This window comes from Chiloscyllium plagiosum, chromosome 16, assembly GCF_004010195.1.
Source record: "Chiloscyllium plagiosum isolate BGI_BamShark_2017 chromosome 16, ASM401019v2, whole genome shotgun sequence".
Classification (NCBI taxonomy): domain Eukaryota; kingdom Metazoa; phylum Chordata; class Chondrichthyes; order Orectolobiformes; family Hemiscylliidae; genus Chiloscyllium; species Chiloscyllium plagiosum.
Window position 1 is genome coordinate 29,750,769 of NC_057725.1, and position 17,864 is coordinate 29,768,632.

General features: G+C 41.4%; 1 protein-coding gene across 15 annotated transcripts in view; it reads right to left on the bottom strand.

Moving 5' to 3' along the window:
* LOC122557729 (F-actin-monooxygenase MICAL2-like) overlaps window positions 1-17,864 on the bottom strand; it is a 174,847-nt gene that overhangs the window by 18,244 nt on the left and 138,739 nt on the right. For 10 of the 15 annotated variants that reach the window (XM_043705654.1, XM_043705664.1, XM_043705661.1 and 7 more), the window contains exons 16-22: window positions 17,404-17,532; window positions 14,879-15,001; window positions 12,928-13,095; window positions 9,940-10,050; window positions 7,457-7,573; window positions 6,718-6,810; window positions 4,445-4,540 (exon numbers count right to left, since the gene is read on the bottom strand). In XM_043705654.1, coding sequence (XP_043561589.1) covers window positions 4,445-4,540; window positions 6,718-6,810; window positions 7,457-7,573; window positions 9,940-10,050; window positions 12,928-13,095; window positions 14,879-15,001; window positions 17,404-17,532 — 837 coding nt within the window. The remainder of the gene's footprint in view (window positions 1-4,444; window positions 4,541-6,717; window positions 6,811-7,456; window positions 7,574-9,939; window positions 10,051-12,927; window positions 13,096-14,878; window positions 15,002-17,403; window positions 17,533-17,864) is intronic. The other 5 variants (XM_043705669.1, XM_043705665.1, XM_043705666.1 and 2 more) reach the window with 4 other exon arrangements.

Sequence of the window (17,864 nt, forward strand, 5' to 3'; positions counted from 1 at the left end):
CATATGAAGAGCTGATCATTTCCAGCATCTGTCCTTAGTTTTCCAAGACTGTACTAACAATTGAGGCTTCTGAACTTAGTAGCAATTTAATGGCCCTTCCTTTGAACTCTTCCAAATGCTAGTGCATTTACACAGCATATATCATTTGGCGGGTTGGGCACTCTATATAGAAATCAAATTCTGACTCATGTACAGAGAATAACAAGAACAGGAGCTCTGATCCATTGCCCATCCCATTCCCACAGTTTCAAAGCAAAAGCATCCCTGTTACTGTCTTGGCAGAGATCTCAGGCTAAGATTAGGTAGGTATTCTGAGATATTCATCTCAGCAGCAAATGTCATGAGCTTAAACCACCAACAACACAAAATTACACACAAGCATCTCAAAAGTTTGCTGTAAAATTTATCTTTGAGGAGAAAGTGAGGTCTGCAGATGCTGGAGATCAGAGATGGAAATGTGTTGCTGGAAAAGCGCAGCAGGTCAGGCAGCATCTAGGGAACAGGAGAATCGACGTTTCGGGCATTAGCCCTTCTTCATTCCTGAAGAAGGGCTAATGCCCGAAACGTCGATTCTCCTGTTCCCTAGATGCTGCCTGACCTGCTGCGCTTTTCCAGCAACACATTTCCACATCTGTAAAATTTATCTGCCAAGCTAGAGGAATATATCAGAGAGGAAATGGGAAATAGACTCAAGATTATTTCCATCATTCTCATGTCACTAATGAAACCATCACCTTGACATTACTCTAGTTTCCTGTTTTCCTCGCTCAGTCAAGGCAACCTCAGTGGAAAGCTGCATTGGTGCAATAAAAAGATGCAAATTGCACCACACCTGGAACAGGATTCATGGAGATTGAGAAACTAGGCATTTTTGAGCTAAGTAACTGTGATTTGTCAATTTGAAATGTTGGAATAAATACAATATTGCATATGCATGAGCTCAACTGTTTGCTTTCCATATCTACTGATATTGCCTGGCCTGCTGAATAATTGCAGCAGTTTCTATATCAGTGAGGAACTTCAGTTTGTTAAGTGTACAATTATTTTCTGCTTGCATTTTGTTTAGTCGCTCCTGAAGCTATTATCTTTTGATTAGGCTTTGGGAGGGAGGAGCAAAGAAAAATAAATTTTGCCCACTTCCAAACCAATTCTTGCAGTTTAGCAGTTGTGTGATTGTTTAGAAACTGCTTCAATTAACCAGGATACCTCATCTCACTCATCTGTTATTGTTTGCACTCAATGGTTACTGGCATTTGTTAGTCACCAGTAATGCAAGTCAAACAGCAGCGCCCTGTCGTAACAGGGTGAAGATATAAAAACTGTTTGCATAAGAGCACTGAAATCTGGCTTGACAGACTGCAATGTCAACATTCTAACCACTGCCTGAACCATTGCTTCACCACTGGGTAAACTGGACAGTTTAGTCCTATGTTGCAGAGAGAGGTTTTATAAACTCCTATATTCTGTATAATGAGAAAGGCGGTTCACCCACAAAACACCACTACAGTGAAGATCCATTGGGTATGAACCAGGAATTCAGAGACAAAGCTCTGGTCTTTATTGGCTCCATTTTAAAAATTAGGATTCAAACTTGAGATCTTCTGATTCTGCAGCAAGATCTGATGGCACTGTTCATTTAACTTAAAACTTGTTTACCAGAAGCTCAATTTTACATAGCTGGACAGAATTCAAAGCAGCAAATTCTTTACGAAGGCATTCACATATTAAGAATTAGTAATATACAGCAGCACAGGTCTCGGAGGTGCGTCAGTGAGAAGCGTCTCAAACATTTGTCGGTCAATCCCTCAGTGAACTCACCTATAGCTATGCAAAGGTGACCCCCAATTGTGCTCTGTAAGGTCCCACAGGCACCAATGGAATGACCAGACCACGTTTGGTCTTGGTGTTTTTGGTTAGACGAGGAACCTTGGCTCTGACACTAGCAGTATTCACTGCTCTTCCCTGAAGACTGCTGTGTGAATTTTTTTAAAACATTTTTTTTAAATGAACAGGTAGATGGAGTATAGAACATAATGGAGGAGCAGCATTCCCTTAAATAATGCACTGAGCCATTACCTTGGAGTAAGCAGCAAGACTTTGGCACTAATGGCCAGGGTGCCAAGGTCGCTCAGAGAGATAAGAAAAATTGCAGGTTGAGGTTGAAAAGCTATGGTGACTGAAAAGAATGATAAAATATAACAAAAGGAATGCAGCAACTTTAGTCTTTTATAGTTGGTTAGAAATGTTACTTGCATCAACTTCATGAGTGTCTGGAATGGGTTGCCAGAGGTAGGGGTGGAAGCGAGTATAGTTTTGTCATTTAGACAGGTACGTGGATGGGAGAGGTATGCAGGGATATGGACCAAACGCAGGCAAATGGGACTAATTTAAGTTGTGAAAACTGGGAAGGTTGGGCTGAAGGGCAAGTTTCTGTGCTGTAAACCTCTATGACTTTATCTAGACGATCAAGAATGTTCAGACAGGAATTGTTGAAGGAGGAGTTGGGTATGGGGTCAATTGGGAATGGGATGGGTAGACTTCATGGAGTCCTGACAATGAGTTGTTACTGCTGACAATGTATTGAAAAGTACAACTTACATTAGTTAAGAAACGAATGGACTTCTATTCAAAACTGAACATAGATTTTCAGTCTCTGCAGTTCTGAGCAATTCCAGATAGGCCATTCAGAAACTAGCCCCTCTACTTCAGAAGCTGATAGGTGACTAATATATAATGGGTGGCAACTCTGGAAGGCTGGCATTCCACGAACTGGCTCCTGATGCTGGCACCAATAAACCTGGTTTGTTTTATTCACATAGAACTCTCAGAGCTAGGAGGTACTTTATACCATGTTATTGTCACTTCAGTGTCACCAGCTTCAACAAGTTCAGTAAATCGATATTGGTCCTGCCATAGAATGACAAGATCCCCTTGTGCCATCAGATTGCCCATGATGCTGACTGACCATTTCAGCAGAAGATAGGGGCCTTTGATTGTTTATTCCTCGGGATGTGAATGATGTGGCAAGGCTGACATCTGTTTTCTGTCCACTGCAGCCCTTGAAAAGGCAGTGATGGCGAAACGCCTTTTAAATCTTTGGGTTCTGGTGACAACAATGCTTTTAGACTGCCCGTTGTTAGGGAATGCCAAGATACACAATCAACATCACCAGAACTACAATCAGGTTATTTGTGTTTGTGGGATCGTGCAGCATTCAACTTACCTGCCGCACTTGCCACATTGCAACAGTGACAACACCTCAGAAAGTACTTCCATTGGCTGCAATGGATGATCAAAGGTTCCAAAAGGTGCTGCAGGAATGCAAGTTATTTATTTCAATTGGCCAAATGATGATAGAGCAACACAGAAAGCATCCATTGCAGGGTAGTGTACAATTTGCTGAGTGAGGGGTAATGGTTGATGCTTCACTGTGGGAACTTAAAAACTCAAAACATGATCTATGGATCCAACTAGGTTCTTTCCTTCTTCACAAAACACCTTATTTATAAAAATGTTTAATACGAGCAAACAGCTTGGTTTACACATCTAGTAAACCTGGAGGAATTTCCATCCAATCCTCCCCTCCATGTCTATATGGTGGTCTCATCCTTCAGGATTTACCTTAATTAGGTTCACTGCTATTCTGCTCATCATGCTGTTGAGTTTCTCCCTCTGTCGCTATCTCTCCAATTTCTTTTGAGTCTCTCTACGTTGACTTCTTCACATCTTCTTCTATCTGTCTCTCTCTCTCTCTCTCTTTCTGTTAACCTCCTTGTATATCCTACTAACCCTCCATCTCTAACCTGGTTGATCTACCACTCTAATGTCTCTCGTCTCGCTCTCTCTCCTTTCCTGTCCTATCCAACCCCCTGTAGTCTAATTCACTTTCCCTTCCTCTCTTGCGGATGCAAATAAATGAAAAATTTTCAACCAGCTGCTTTCACATTCATTACAAAAATAAGAAATATTAAATTTCAGATCCAAAGAGTTTCTTGTAATCAAACAGGTCAGGCAACATGACCTTGTAACTAGATCCCTGAGTCTCAAAATTCCCTCACCGTGTGTTTCCACCTTTCTACCTTCTCTCTTTTTCAAAAATGCTCTTGAAAACCCCCTTCTCTGTTTAAGCTCTTGATCCCTGTCCTAATAGGTTGTCCTATCCTCCATGAAGTGCCTTGGGTCACTTTACGAGCTGAATAAAGCCACACAAATACAAGCTGTTGTTGTTTTATGGAATAGTTCGCAACGTTGGCATGCTGGTCAAAGCAAACCTCGTTCTTTGAAACAAAGCAGGCACCAAACACTGACATGCTCTCACTGATACTAAAGTCTCTTGGACGTGCTGCAGATATTTTTATTTTGAAGCTCGTCATGCGTCCATCAGCAGGCGAGAGGTGGACATGCTTGACCATACCAGAAGACCTGTGCCTCACGTTTGATCTACCTGAGTGGGACAGTGCTGACTGGAGTTTGGAGATTGAGAGGATTTGCTTTCACTTGAATGGCAGACTACAACACGAGACTCATCATGTGTAGATACCTAAGACAGGACAGAATAACAGCACTCATGGCTTCAGAAATAGGAGTATTTTTGGACCCCATTATTTGACACAGTTCGCATATCTTATTTTGTTTCCAGTGTCATCATTCAAGTTAAAAGCTTGTTTGACACTTAGGGGAAATTCAGTTTCTTGGAGAATGCAGAGAAGTTAGAATTATTCTCCTTATGCAATAGAAGATCAAGAAAACACTTAATAGAAGCACTTAAAATTATTAAGTGTTTGGACAGCGTATATCAGGTGAAACTATTTTCACTGACAGATGGGCTAGTAACTGGTTGATAGAGATTCACTATAATTGGCATTAAAAACTAGGTGAGAGATGTAAAAATGTTTTTTCCGGAGCTGTTGTGATCTGGAGAGCTCTGCCCGAGGAGGTGGGGGAAGCAGTTTTAATAGAATCATTAATAAAGGGAATAAATTCATGAAAAGGATATAATTGCACAGCTATGGGGAAGGAGAATGTGCAACCAATTGGATAGCTCTTACAGAGAGCAGCATAGCCACAAGGTACTGAAGAGCCTCTTTGTGCATCTTGTGACTTTATAATCTTTGACACCCCATCCTTAGATCTGCATAATTACACATTAGATTTATTAATTTTGGCTCTCTAAAGTGACAATGCTTTTTAAAATAAATTTGCTTAGAGAAATGGCTGACACTGGCAAAGTCAGTATTTTGTTGGCCATGTTTTGAACAGGTGAGGTCTTTATCTTGAATCATCATGCAGTGAATGACTGTAATGTAGACCACTCCAGCAGGATACCAGCCAACAATAAAGAGTGGATTAGATCCTATAGGGACAACATGCTCCTTTTCCTTATGGGCATTTATTACTCTCCTTGACATTTCACTGTCACCTGAAGAATTAAATTTGACTTCACAATTTATGTAGATTAAAATGTTTCAAATGCATGCAGTTTCAACTACAAATAAAAGGGTCTGGATGACTGACATTTGTATTGCCCTGTAACAAAATGGACTTTTTTCAAGAAAATGTAAAGTTGTCAATCTTAATAAAAATAACATGGTACTGTCAAAATTGCATATTGTTTCTACAGTATATTGGAGATAAAAGGGGATCAAAATGTCATAGGCTGGCATACAGGGTGGGTACAGTTAGAGCCTGGCATTGGATGGGTGGCATTGGGGCTAGGTGGGAGCACAGGGTGGTATGGTTGGGTCGTGGGAGTGGGTGTGGGATGGGGGGGCAGAGGGCTTTAAATGGGTGATGGCCGTAACTATTAGAATCCGGGTGACTCTCCACAGCATCAAGTCGGGCCATTTGAATAACAGACATCAGTACCCAGTAGCACCAGTGGCTGTTTCCAAACATTTTCCGGGATGTGTTGGCCCAACTGCAACCTGTTCTTGCCACCAACGTCCCAGTTCCCTCCAGCTAGAATGAAAGTCCTGTCCTTGTGGGCACATTACCTTGACGCTGGCAGGACAATGCGTGAATTTTTCACTCTCATTACCCATCTCAAAGATGGCAATCCAGGCCAATGCAGTAAAATGCCAGCTTGGACTGTGGACTGAAGGGTCTGGAGCAGTACCTTGAATCAATGGTCTTCTGACTATGAAACAACAGTCTCCGTCCACTTAATCAACAGAGATTTATAATTATTATCTCTTTAGGACACCACACGTTTTAAAAATTTAAAATCAAAATGTTTTCACGATACGGTGTTTGAAAGGACAAAGAGGATATCGAGGCACCAGAGAAGGTACAAGGATGACACCAGAAATAGGTGTGTAAAACTAATAGGAGGTCAAGTTCAACAGACTGTAATTCTTATCTTTATATAAGAAAAAATGGGGGATGACCTGACAAGTCATCAGTCAAAAAAATGCTAGTAAAGTAGATTTCCATGAAAATACCCTCATTTATGGGCAAGAACTTAGGACCTGAATTGTGAGATAGTCACTAATAAATTCAGTAGGGAGTGGCTAAGTTGGATAAACAGGAAGGTGGAAGGAATAGAATAGCATGCTGGTATCAACTGAGCTGTCCAAATTCCTTTGTTTTGCAAATAAAATATGGAGTGAAAGGGCTGTTCCTTTTTCAGCGCTTACTTAAGTCAACTTATCTTATTCTTGAACTTCTCTTTGATGTTATTGCATGAGCATAAAGGCCAACATATGGTGGACTACTCACCTCTGCTTCAGTCTTGATCTGGCTACTGGATTGGTCCTTACTGCTTAAAAACATCTTTTCCAAGTTAATGGCTGCTGCCTTCACACTACGTATCTGATGTCAGAGCACAAAGATCACAGACAGCAGAATAGAAGCAGGATCGAAAGAAAGAAAAGGAGAAAGACCAGAGAAAAAAGGCCAAAACAATTAGAGAAATGTATAGTAACAATCTGAAGAGCAAAAGTATGGTAAAGAACAAGGTTTAGTGTTAATAATATTAGCAGGGAGAAGATTTTAAAATCTGCTTAACTTTCTACAGGCAACCCTGAAAATGTACAGAACTAAAATTAAGCGAAAAATGAGGCTTTTTTTTTCACATGGCAGATTACTGTGATCTAAAATAGTCTGCCTTAAAATGACAGTGGAAACAGATTTGATAGCAAGTTTCAAGACAGGGTTAGATAACTTCAGTAATAATTTAAAAGTAAATTACAGAAGAGGAGATTAATTGAAGAGCTGTTTCTAAGAGCGAGCACAGGTATGATGGGCAGAGTACCTTCCCCATGCTTCATGATTCTGTAATTTTCCATCGCTATTTTAGGAAGTGTCAACAGACATTGATTAACATTAACAACCAATTTCAAAATGCTTCAGTTTTAGCGCATATACCCTTTCTGTTTTGGAGATGCCAAACGGACAGCTTAAGAGTTGCACAAATGTTGCTCCGCATCGGCAGCACGCAGATCCAGTTAGGCAATACCTGTGTTGGAGGATCGGCTGGGTGAGCCATGGTAGACAACGAAGGAGAAGCAGAGTCATGGGTGGAGCGAGAGGTGTTGGAGAGACAATGAGATGAGCTTGCATCGGACAGAGGCACCTGTTTAGGGCCAGCGTTGAAACACATGATGGAAATATGGAAGAAATAGCCCAGAAGAAACAAAACAAGAGCAAAGCTGAATAAGCATTGTGTTAACAGAATGATGCAAAAAGCAACAGAGAATTATTTAGAACACTGCAATACCTGATGGGAGCTGTACTTGAAATCAAACATGGGTTTAATTCAGGATTTCACTGCTAATTCTCCTTCTAAAGCAAATTATTAAGAAAATTATTTAATAACTGGCGGTGGCTGACCAGTTACCTCGATCTATCCTACACATTCAGCACAAGACATGGGTGTCACTGGCAAGACCAGCATCTGTTGCCCATTGGCAATTATCCATGAATTAATTGGCTTGCTTCACCACTTCAAAGGGCAATACACATTACCATGGGTCTACAGTCACAGGAGGGGGAAACAGGAGGAAGTCCCAGTGGGGGAATAGAAGGGGCGGTCATGTGTGCTTAGTTTGGGGGTGGGGTGTGTCAGTGGGGGAGTGGAGGGAAGGCAAGGGGGAGTCGACATGTATTGCTGCCCTCAGTCCTGTCATCACGGGCTACAAACCAGTTGGAGAGTCAATGCATCCCTCTGTAGACAGTATGCCAGAATTAGATAGTGCTCTACTCTGGCCATGACACTGCGACTGGGAACAGTATCAAGCTGACCTGCCCTTCCAATGGACAGGTGTCAATTCAAAATACATTTGACAAGATCCCAAGTGGCTCACTGATCAGAAAAGTGAAAGCCCAGGAATGCAGGGGAATGTGGCGAGTTGATCCAAAATTGGCCCAGTGACAGGAAACAAAAGGTATTGTTAATGGATGTATTGTAAATGGAAAGCAGTGTTCCAGCGATGTCTGCGTGTTGCACACATTAATGATTTAGACTTAAATGTGAGAAGCATGATTAGAAAATTCACAACATTTGCAAGCAGTTGCTACAGTAGAGGATGATTGACAACTGCAGGATAATTTCAATTGATTGGCTGGCAAGGCGGTAAGATGGCAAATCAAACTCAGTTCAGAGAGGTGTGAGACTCTGTATTGGGGGAACCGCAAACAAAACAAGGGAATACACAACAAATCTGAGGATACTGAGAGGGATAGAGGAAGGTAGAGACCTTGGCAAGCCAGTCAACAAAAACTGTGAAGAAAGCATATGGAATATTTCGCTTTATTGGATGAGGTACTGTAATAAAATACAGGGATGTGCTGCCAAAAGTGTATACAATGCTGGTGAGGCCACAGGTACACAGATCTTTGTATTTAGTTCTGGTCATCACATTACAGAAAGGACATAATTGCTGTGGAGAGAGTACACAGAAGGTTTACAATAATATTGTACAGTTTAAAAAATTGTTTTGCTTTGAACAGAAGAGCTGAGGGATAAATTAATTGAGGTATACAAAATGATGACATGTCTGGACAGACTATACAAGAATGACCTGTTTCCACTCTTGAAGAAGTCATTCACCAGGGGGGCCTGGATTTAAGGTGATTGGTGGAAGGAATAGATGAATCATAAGAAAAATCTTTTCACTCAGAGTGGTGGGTAGCTGGAATTTACTGACTGGTTTGGCAGAAGCACCTAATTCATTTAAAAGGTACTTGGCTATACGCCTGAAGTACTGCAATCTGCAAGGCTATGGACCAGGTTAGAATTGGCAGTGAGTTTGTTTCCTTTTCGACCAATATAAATACAGTGGGCTGAATGGTCTCTCTCTATGCTATGATATTTCTATGGCTCCATGGGGCAGAATTTTATTTTCTCCTCCAGGTGGTTTTGGGGCCTCTAATGTTCTCTAATTGGCCTTCTCACCAACTTCCCAGCAAACACCAACCTCTTTGCTACTTTACTGTGGGATGAGCAAGGCTGAGGATGTTCCACCCATCCTTTCCCCAACTGAGACTTTCAGTAACTAATTAATGTCCACTTAATGGTACACTTCCCACATGGCCTTAATTTTCAGGCTGGCAGGTGGTGTTCAGGAGCAGGAGAGTGACAATTACTGGGAAGGAAGAAGGTTACAGCAGCAACGTCAACAGCTTCCTTTCTTCTTTGGGTGTTTCTGCCCACCTTATAAGCACACCATCTCTAGACATCGCCACCCTAAGATCCCCACATTTATCTGGGTTTTGGGCCCCTGGGACTTAGCCCTTGCTTGTATCCCAGTTCTGTATACTTCAGGGACTTTCTTTCATTCTATTGATTCTATAGCACTTAATACCCTGGTGTTTCACTACGTGTAACCTCCAGTTTCCACTTTGTAATGCAGAGGTTTCAATATCTTGTGGCTTTGAAGGGAATGCTTCAGTCAGTGTAATCATTTCGAATGAGTAAAGACTAGCCAAGAGAGCACACACCTGTTGCTTGAGAGTCCTGCCCCCAAACAGGGCAGTCAGATGTGCTCCTCGCTCCTTTATACTCTTCCTGCTAAAGGGGACGTCACCTTGTGCGAGAGACAGAGTTTTCTTCTGGTGTACAGGAGACAAGAGATGTTTAAAACACAGAAGAGAGAAACAAATCAGAAAAGAAGAAGGTGATAGAGTGGGTCAGACATGGACAGCTGCAGTACTGAGGGTAAACCGAGGAGACTCAATGGTGCTGCTAGCAATGTAGGACCTGCAGGTTGGCAAACCATTGGCAGAGGTAAAAGGCCAAACTCAATAAATGTAAATCTTAATCCTCCAGGCTGGATGGTCATTTGGCAGAGCAATTGCCTGTTCATTATAGAACTCATAGGAACAAAAGGCCACTCAATGTCTTAACCCTGTTCACATACATATAATTACACAGAATATTTAGTACAGAAACTGGCCATTCAGTCCAACCAGTCCATGCAAAACCATTTATACTCTACCCAACCCTTCTCCTGCTATTCTTTGTCCCACCCTGTCAGCTTAATCCTTTCTTTCCATTCTCAAATATCTAGTTGCCCCTCAAAACATCAACATTCCTTGCGGTAATAGGTTCCCATGCTCACCACTCTCTGGGTGAAGAAGTCTCTTTAGAATTTCCAATTGGATTTCCTATCGTTTCTCTAACGGCACCTTGTTTAGCTCTTCCCCAGAAGTGAAAGCCTTCCATGTCTGTTCTGTCAGAAGTTCTCATAACTAATAAAGATCTCCATTAGATCATCACCACTACACCCAGTCTGTCTGCTCTCCCAATGGGTACATCTCCTGTACTGCTTCTATCATCCTTGTACATTATTTTTACACCATCTCCAGTGCCTCCATATATAAAACAGGGAGCAGAGATGTAGGCAGTCCACCAGATATGAAATAAACAATGGCTTATACAAGCTTAACATAATCACTTTTCACAAATAAATTCTGTTCAATTGAAATTTAATGACTGATTTGTAGCTCAAAACCATTTTAAATTATATTCATTCTCTACACCAGAGGAAATCATTTCTCTTAACCTACTTTATTGAATCCCTTAATCATCTTAACTTTTCAACTTCTTAAACTTCTATAGTCTAGTCGTATTCTACACATCAAATCCTCACAACATAAGCCTCTGAGTCCCTATATCATTCTGTACTACACTCCCACCAAAATCGCTCTATCTTTCTTAAGGTGCTGTCTCCAGTACTGAGTGGTTTGTACTATAATACAGCTTATTTTCATCCCTTTGATTTCAATAGAATGCCAATAGAATACCCAGTCAGGATAGAAAGCAAATACTTCAAGTATGTGGAGAGATTGGGATTATTCTCCTTAAAACAGAAGAGGTTAGGAGACTTGAACATTTCAAAATAATGAATATTTTGGAAGAATACATCAAATTCATTTCAGTGGCAGGAAGGTTTGTAACAGTCACAGATTGCTTTGCCAGTTTCCTGTCCAGGCATTGAAGATTAAAATATACCCATCAGTGCACCCCTGCTCGCATTATCAAAATCATGCAAGAAAAGCACATTGTTGAATCATCATCCTGCCACAATCAGACCCCACGCACCTCCCCATCTCGATCTTCAACAGATCTTCTACAACTAAACTTCAACACCTAAAAGGTCAAGGATAACAGACACCACCACCTGTTTCCATTCAAGTTACACATCTTCTGACTTGGAAATACATCACTGTGTCTGGGGTCAAAGTCCTGCAACTCCCACCCCAACAGCACTGTGGATTGCAGGAATTCATAGACACAACTTATCATCACCTTCACAAGGGCAATTTGAGGACAAGCAATAAAGCTAGCCATGTCTTCAATGCCCACATCCAGGGAATTAATAATAAAATGGTTACAGTTTGTTTTATTCTGAAGTAACTACATGGTGTGGCTTCTGGGAGAACATAACATTCTGACACATCTGTGTGCAGATTAGTCTCTCATTCAACAGAAACATCAGACTCACAGACGTCACAGATTGCTTCACATTCTCTTCAACAAGGAACTCTAAACTCAGCGACTGGGATTACCCATGTTAATCCTTCAAGAGTAGTAGCAGCAGAATTAAAAATGCAACAGTTGCAGTCTCCTATAAACTAAAGGATGCCTTCTGAAACTGTGCATTCGATGCACTCATTCCTGCAGTCACATAACAGAAAGCAGCTGCTCCAATAATTCGGTTATATGGAGAGACCGGAGTAATAAGATATTGTTCTCCTTAAAGTGGGAGGATTCAGAAGAGGTTCAATTGGGTTGTTTGAAATCATGAAAGCTTGGAGGGGCTAAATAAGGAGAAACTGTTTCCAGTGACAGGAATGTCATTAGAAGACACAGATTTAAAGTAATTGGTAAAACATTCAGAGGGGAAGTAAAGAGTGACTGAATTGTTATGATCTGGAATGTTCCCTGAAAGGATAAAGGAATCTTAAGTAACCTGGAAAAAGAAATTGGATGAGTATTTGGAAAGGAAATGTTTTCTTGCCTAACAGGAGAACAGGCAAGTGGTACTAATGGGATAGCTCTCTGACTCAGCACATTGGGTTGAATGACCACATTATGTGCAGCTGTCTTTTTGTTTAAAATGGAAGCTTTTTTTTCACAAAATGATTATTACAGCAGGAAGGGCTCAGAGGAGAGAAGGAGAAGAGAGGAGAAGCAAAGAGAAAGGAGAGGAAAGGCAAAGGAGAGGAGAGTGAGAGGAGAGTGAGAGTAGAGGAGAGGAAAAGAAGGGAGGGAGGAAAAGAAGAGGGAGAAAAGGAGGAGGGAGGAAAATGAGGAGGGAGGTATAGGAGAGGAGGGAAGAAGTGAGAAAATGGAAGAGGAGCTGAAAGGGAGGAGATGGAGAGGAAAGAGAGGAGGAGGAGAGGAGAGGAAAGGGTGAAGAGAGGAAAGGGAGAGGAGATGAAAGGGAGAGATGAGGGAAGAGAGAGAAGACAGCAGCTTGTCACCTGGTCGAGCTTTTCTTCCAAACGTTGAAGACGTTGGAGAACACCAGAAAGGGCGAAAGCAGAGTGAGGAGATACAGTCAGACGTTTAGAAGCCCCTGCCTGACTCTCAACTTTCTTAATATATTTTGCTTCTTTGATTACTTGCTCAGCATTGACCACCAGGTCAGACTACAAAAGAAAACACAATAGGATTAACATGGGAAAAATAAGACCACTGCAGAGAATGAGTGTACATTGTGTGTCCCCTGCCACATGCACACAGAGGGATCAAGACCAAATGTGAGTCTTCAGGTGAAGCTGACTAAATGGGCAGTAGACAACTGGGCCAGAACATATCAACATATTTCATTTGTCATTTTTAAGTCATAGATACTTATTATGTATTTTCAACATGTTTATAATAAATTTCCCAAGTTTCCATATATAATGCAACTAGGGGACATGGCTTCTTCCAAGCTTCCACCACTGTGATGCTACAATGCTTCAGCTGGCAAGAAAGTGCAGGAAAAAGTGATTGGTTGACATAGATAGTTCCTATGATAAATGTGGACATAGAAATTTTGAATAGGAACATTCTGTGCAGATATAAAGTGTTGGAATTTTATGTTGCAATTAAGAACATAAGACTCAGGAGTAGGAGTAGGCCATCCAGCCTTTCGAGCCTGCTCCACCAATGCTAAAATTGTACTACAATTTTCCCACTGTCAACTTGCTTCAAACTTTATTGCCAATCTCATTCACTAATGAGGGGGCATAACCATCAGTGTAAGTGATCAGGGCTGAAGCATGTGTGGAACTTGCTATATACCCCAGGTTACTGATGGTTACACCCGAAATGTTGACTTCTCCACCTTCTGATGCTGCCTGGCTTGCTGTGCTTTTCCAACCTCCTGCTTGCCTACCTTAATAGATTTAAGCTAATTAATCACTATCCATGCACACAAGGTACTGCACATTTAATAATCTGTAACCGGGGAAACATTTCCATTTTTAATGTGACCTATATGGTGTACCATAAAGCTGGATTTGATTGAATCTGGAATATAGAACAGGTCTCAGTGAGAAAAAAATAATAAAACTGCTTAAAAACTTGCAGCAAAACCTCAAATATAGTTGATTCCTGTTGCCCTAAATCCTGGGTTTAATTGTATGCCGTTTTGAATCAGCAGAATTGCAAGAAATGTGGACATCACAGAAATGAGAAGGAAGAGGACAGGTCAGAACTGCACTCTGTCACTTGACCAAGTGGTTATAAGGAGCTGGGGCAGGGACCATGAAGACGGGTGTAAAAGTGTAAGGAAAGTCAAATGTAGCACAATTACTGTGTGATACACTCACATTTGTGGTCACCTGATCTTTTACACCCTGTGCCAGTAAATTCACTGGAAAATTTAATACATCCTCAGTGTGGAGGATTACGTTCCCTGTGGCATTGCACACAGGTCTGCTAGTATCTAGGGTGAAACAGGGTAGAACCACACAGAGTTAACTGGACTGCATGGGCAGAACTAATTTAGCTTCCATTTTAAAAATCTGTATATTCTGTCTAGTATTTATATTTCTTTTACAGATTCCTATATCCACATTTACAAGGTTGGACCGAAGGGTCTGTTTCCATACTGTACATCTCTATGACTCTAAATTACATTGGTGGACATGTGCTGTACATACACACTCCTGCCTTTGGTAGCACTTTCACCAATGAGGGCAGAGTAACTGTCCCAATTTTCCATGTGGATTACAATACACTGTCGCACTTTTAAAGGTATTTTCTATAATCTTCTCCCCATCACTGTTTTAAGTTTCTTACAGGTCCAGTCATTAACAAAAGCTGTTCCCATGGAGATGTATTTTAAAACTTGCATTGAATTGACAACAATCATATTGAAACATCTAGAATGACGTACTCATTTCTTTCTCTTGACTAATGACACATCACAAATCTTCATACCTTCGTTTTCCGTGAACAGAGAACAGCCCTGCCTTGGTCCTCGGGTTTAAGAAAGCGAGGGTTTGTGTGACCATTGGGAGGCACGGGCAGTGGTGGTTTTGTGGCACAGGAAGGCACAGACATCTACTCGCCAGGTAATAGACAGGAGAAATAATGAAACATTGTGAAAGGAGAGGAAAGGAGAGGAAACAAGAGAGAATTCGTGATTGTTACAATTGTGAGCATACAAAGCATTGAAGGAAAAAAGTTGATACACAGTGACTCACTGCTGGTCTTAGGTGTCAATATGTTCAAGCTTGGTATCTCTATTAGTTTAACAGATATGATCTTTGGAGAGATAGCTGAAGTTCAATATGCAAATCTGCACTTTTCCACCTCATCCATGCCACTCGCTGCCTTTGGTTTCAACTACTTCAATGTCCTCCTGGTCAACTTTCCACCTTTCAGAACTTGAGCTCATCCAAAACTTTGTTGGCTGTTTCTGATATTTGCCAATTTCACCCAAATGTCCACTGACCTTTACCGATTCCCCATTGAGCAATTCCTTTAATTTGAGAGTCTCACTCTGTTCTCAAATCTCTTCAGGGCCTCTCCCTCTAGCTATAAATCCCTCCCATCTTGACAACCCTCTGAGATCTCCATGTTCCTCTAATTCTGAATTCTTTAACTTTCACTTACCATTAAAGATGCATCTTAAAACTGACAACTTTTGATCAGGCATATAAATCAGTAGCTCTAAAACCTCCTTATGTGGCTTCGTCGAAAATGTTGTTGAATAAATACAACTGCACCATATTTTGGAAATGTTTTACTTCATTAAGGGTGCTTAATCAATGCAGCTTATTGTTTAGTTACCATTAAATCCAATCTACCTCACACCTGCAGATGTTAACAGACTCTAGTGTTTTGGTTGATGGCTTATCCAGCAATAAGGAAAGGTAGGAACCAAACTTCCTGGTCCAGGAAATTCAAACATCAAACCAACTGAAAGTGTCTGGAGGCTAAACTTTACTTCAACTCCAGTCCATCTACTTAAACCCAATGGCCACCTCCAGGCACAATTACTTCTGTGACCTCGCTGACTTCCATCCTCTACCTTCCTTGGAGCAATTGATGCCGGTCCAGTCAACAATGCCCACATGCTCATGAATGACAACCTTCCATATCTCTCATCTCCACCAGCTCTGTCTGTGAAACACTGTGTTCCTTGGATTTCAGCACTACTTTCAGCCACATTGACTCCCTGACCCACCTAGGCTCCATGGTATGCAATTCCTTCCCTAAACTTCATTATGTCCAGTGTCTTTAAGTCTTTTGTTAAGTATCCACCTTTTTGACCATGCTTTTGGTCACCCCTTCTGTTCTTCCCTCTTTGGTATATTGTACATTGATCTTAAATGTCAGCTGTGCCTCAATGTTGGCTGGCATTCTTAGTTCCAGATAAGAGTGTTTTGGGTTTCAAGTCTCACCCCTGATACATAAGTGCAAAATCTAGTTTGACACTTCCATTGCATTGCTGAGGGAGAACTGCACTGTCAAAGATGCTGTGCTGTGAGTGGGATATTAAACAATTGTCCCATAAGCTCTCTTAGGTGGCTATAAAAGATAACATGGCAGCATTTTGGAGAAGAGTAGAGAAGATCCTCTCAATGTCTGATCCAAAATACATTCTCAATGGACGTCACTCAGTTAGGCTAGCTGTTCATTTTCATATTGATGTTTCTAGGATAATGCTGTTCACAGACTGACAGCAATGCTTCCTTGATTACCATGGAGTCTACACTTTAACATAATATCATTGATTCTAAAATGTTTCAGTACATACTGCATTTGTAGAAGACTGATACTGTGGTTTCTTTAATTTTTTTCCAATTTAACACCCAGACTAACAACAAAACATAGTTAATAGCTCCTACTATTTAACAGCATTAAATACATTCCTTAATAATAAGTTATTGTCATAACATAGGAACAATTTATGCCAGTTCACTATTTGTTGCATGTACACCAGAAACTAAGAATTGCACTTATTAAATTTTATTGCAGATGAAATAAGATGGGATTCCATTCACACCTGTTCAGGATCCAGGGATTGGCCGATGGAATCCCATTTATCGGCACAGGATCTTGTGATTGGCCGATGGAATTGCTCTCACCTGCACTGGGCAATGGAATCCCACTTCACCCATAAATCAGTGACCAGCCAATGGAAGTGCATGCACATCTGCACAGGATCCAGTGTTTGGACAGTGGAAACTCATTCATACTTGATCAGAATCTAGAATCCATAATGGAATCCCACTCACTACAGCATAGGATCTGATGATCAGCTAATTGAATCGCACTCACACCTGTTCAGACTCCACCAATTGGCCAATGGAATCACGCTCACTGTGATAACTCATCTCCTGATCAGCCAACGGAGTTGCACTCACGTCTGGGCAGAATCCACTATTTGGCCAATGGAATCCCACCCACACCCATAGAGCGCTCCAAACTGAGGGCCCACCACCAGAATTCCTCACCTGCCTCCGGAGTGAGGAGCTTGGAGCATTCTCCTCAAACTTTGCTAACAACTGCGTGGCCATTGACTTCACTTTGTTTTGGTTCCCAGCACGTCTTGTTTCGTTCCCGTCCATTTTGGGATTCGCCTCCTGCTCAGAAAGATCAGACCTGTGTTGAAAATAATCAAAGCCAAGTCCTCCAAGACACCCTAATGAACACAAACAGGAAAAGTCACCAGCAGACAGCAATGTCAGAAAAATGTGGAAAGGTCAGACTATGGATGGATGAAAATGAAACAGATCCAATTTTCAGTTCTACACCACTGTTAAGGCCCTTTTGAACTCTCAGCCTACATTCATCCTCCTATCTGAACAAGCAGTTCCTCAATTTCTTCATTCTAGTCCTCCCCTCCCTGACTTGCTTTCAAACACTCAAGAACTGCCACCTGCCTAGACACTTGGTGCCAGGAGAACACAAAGGG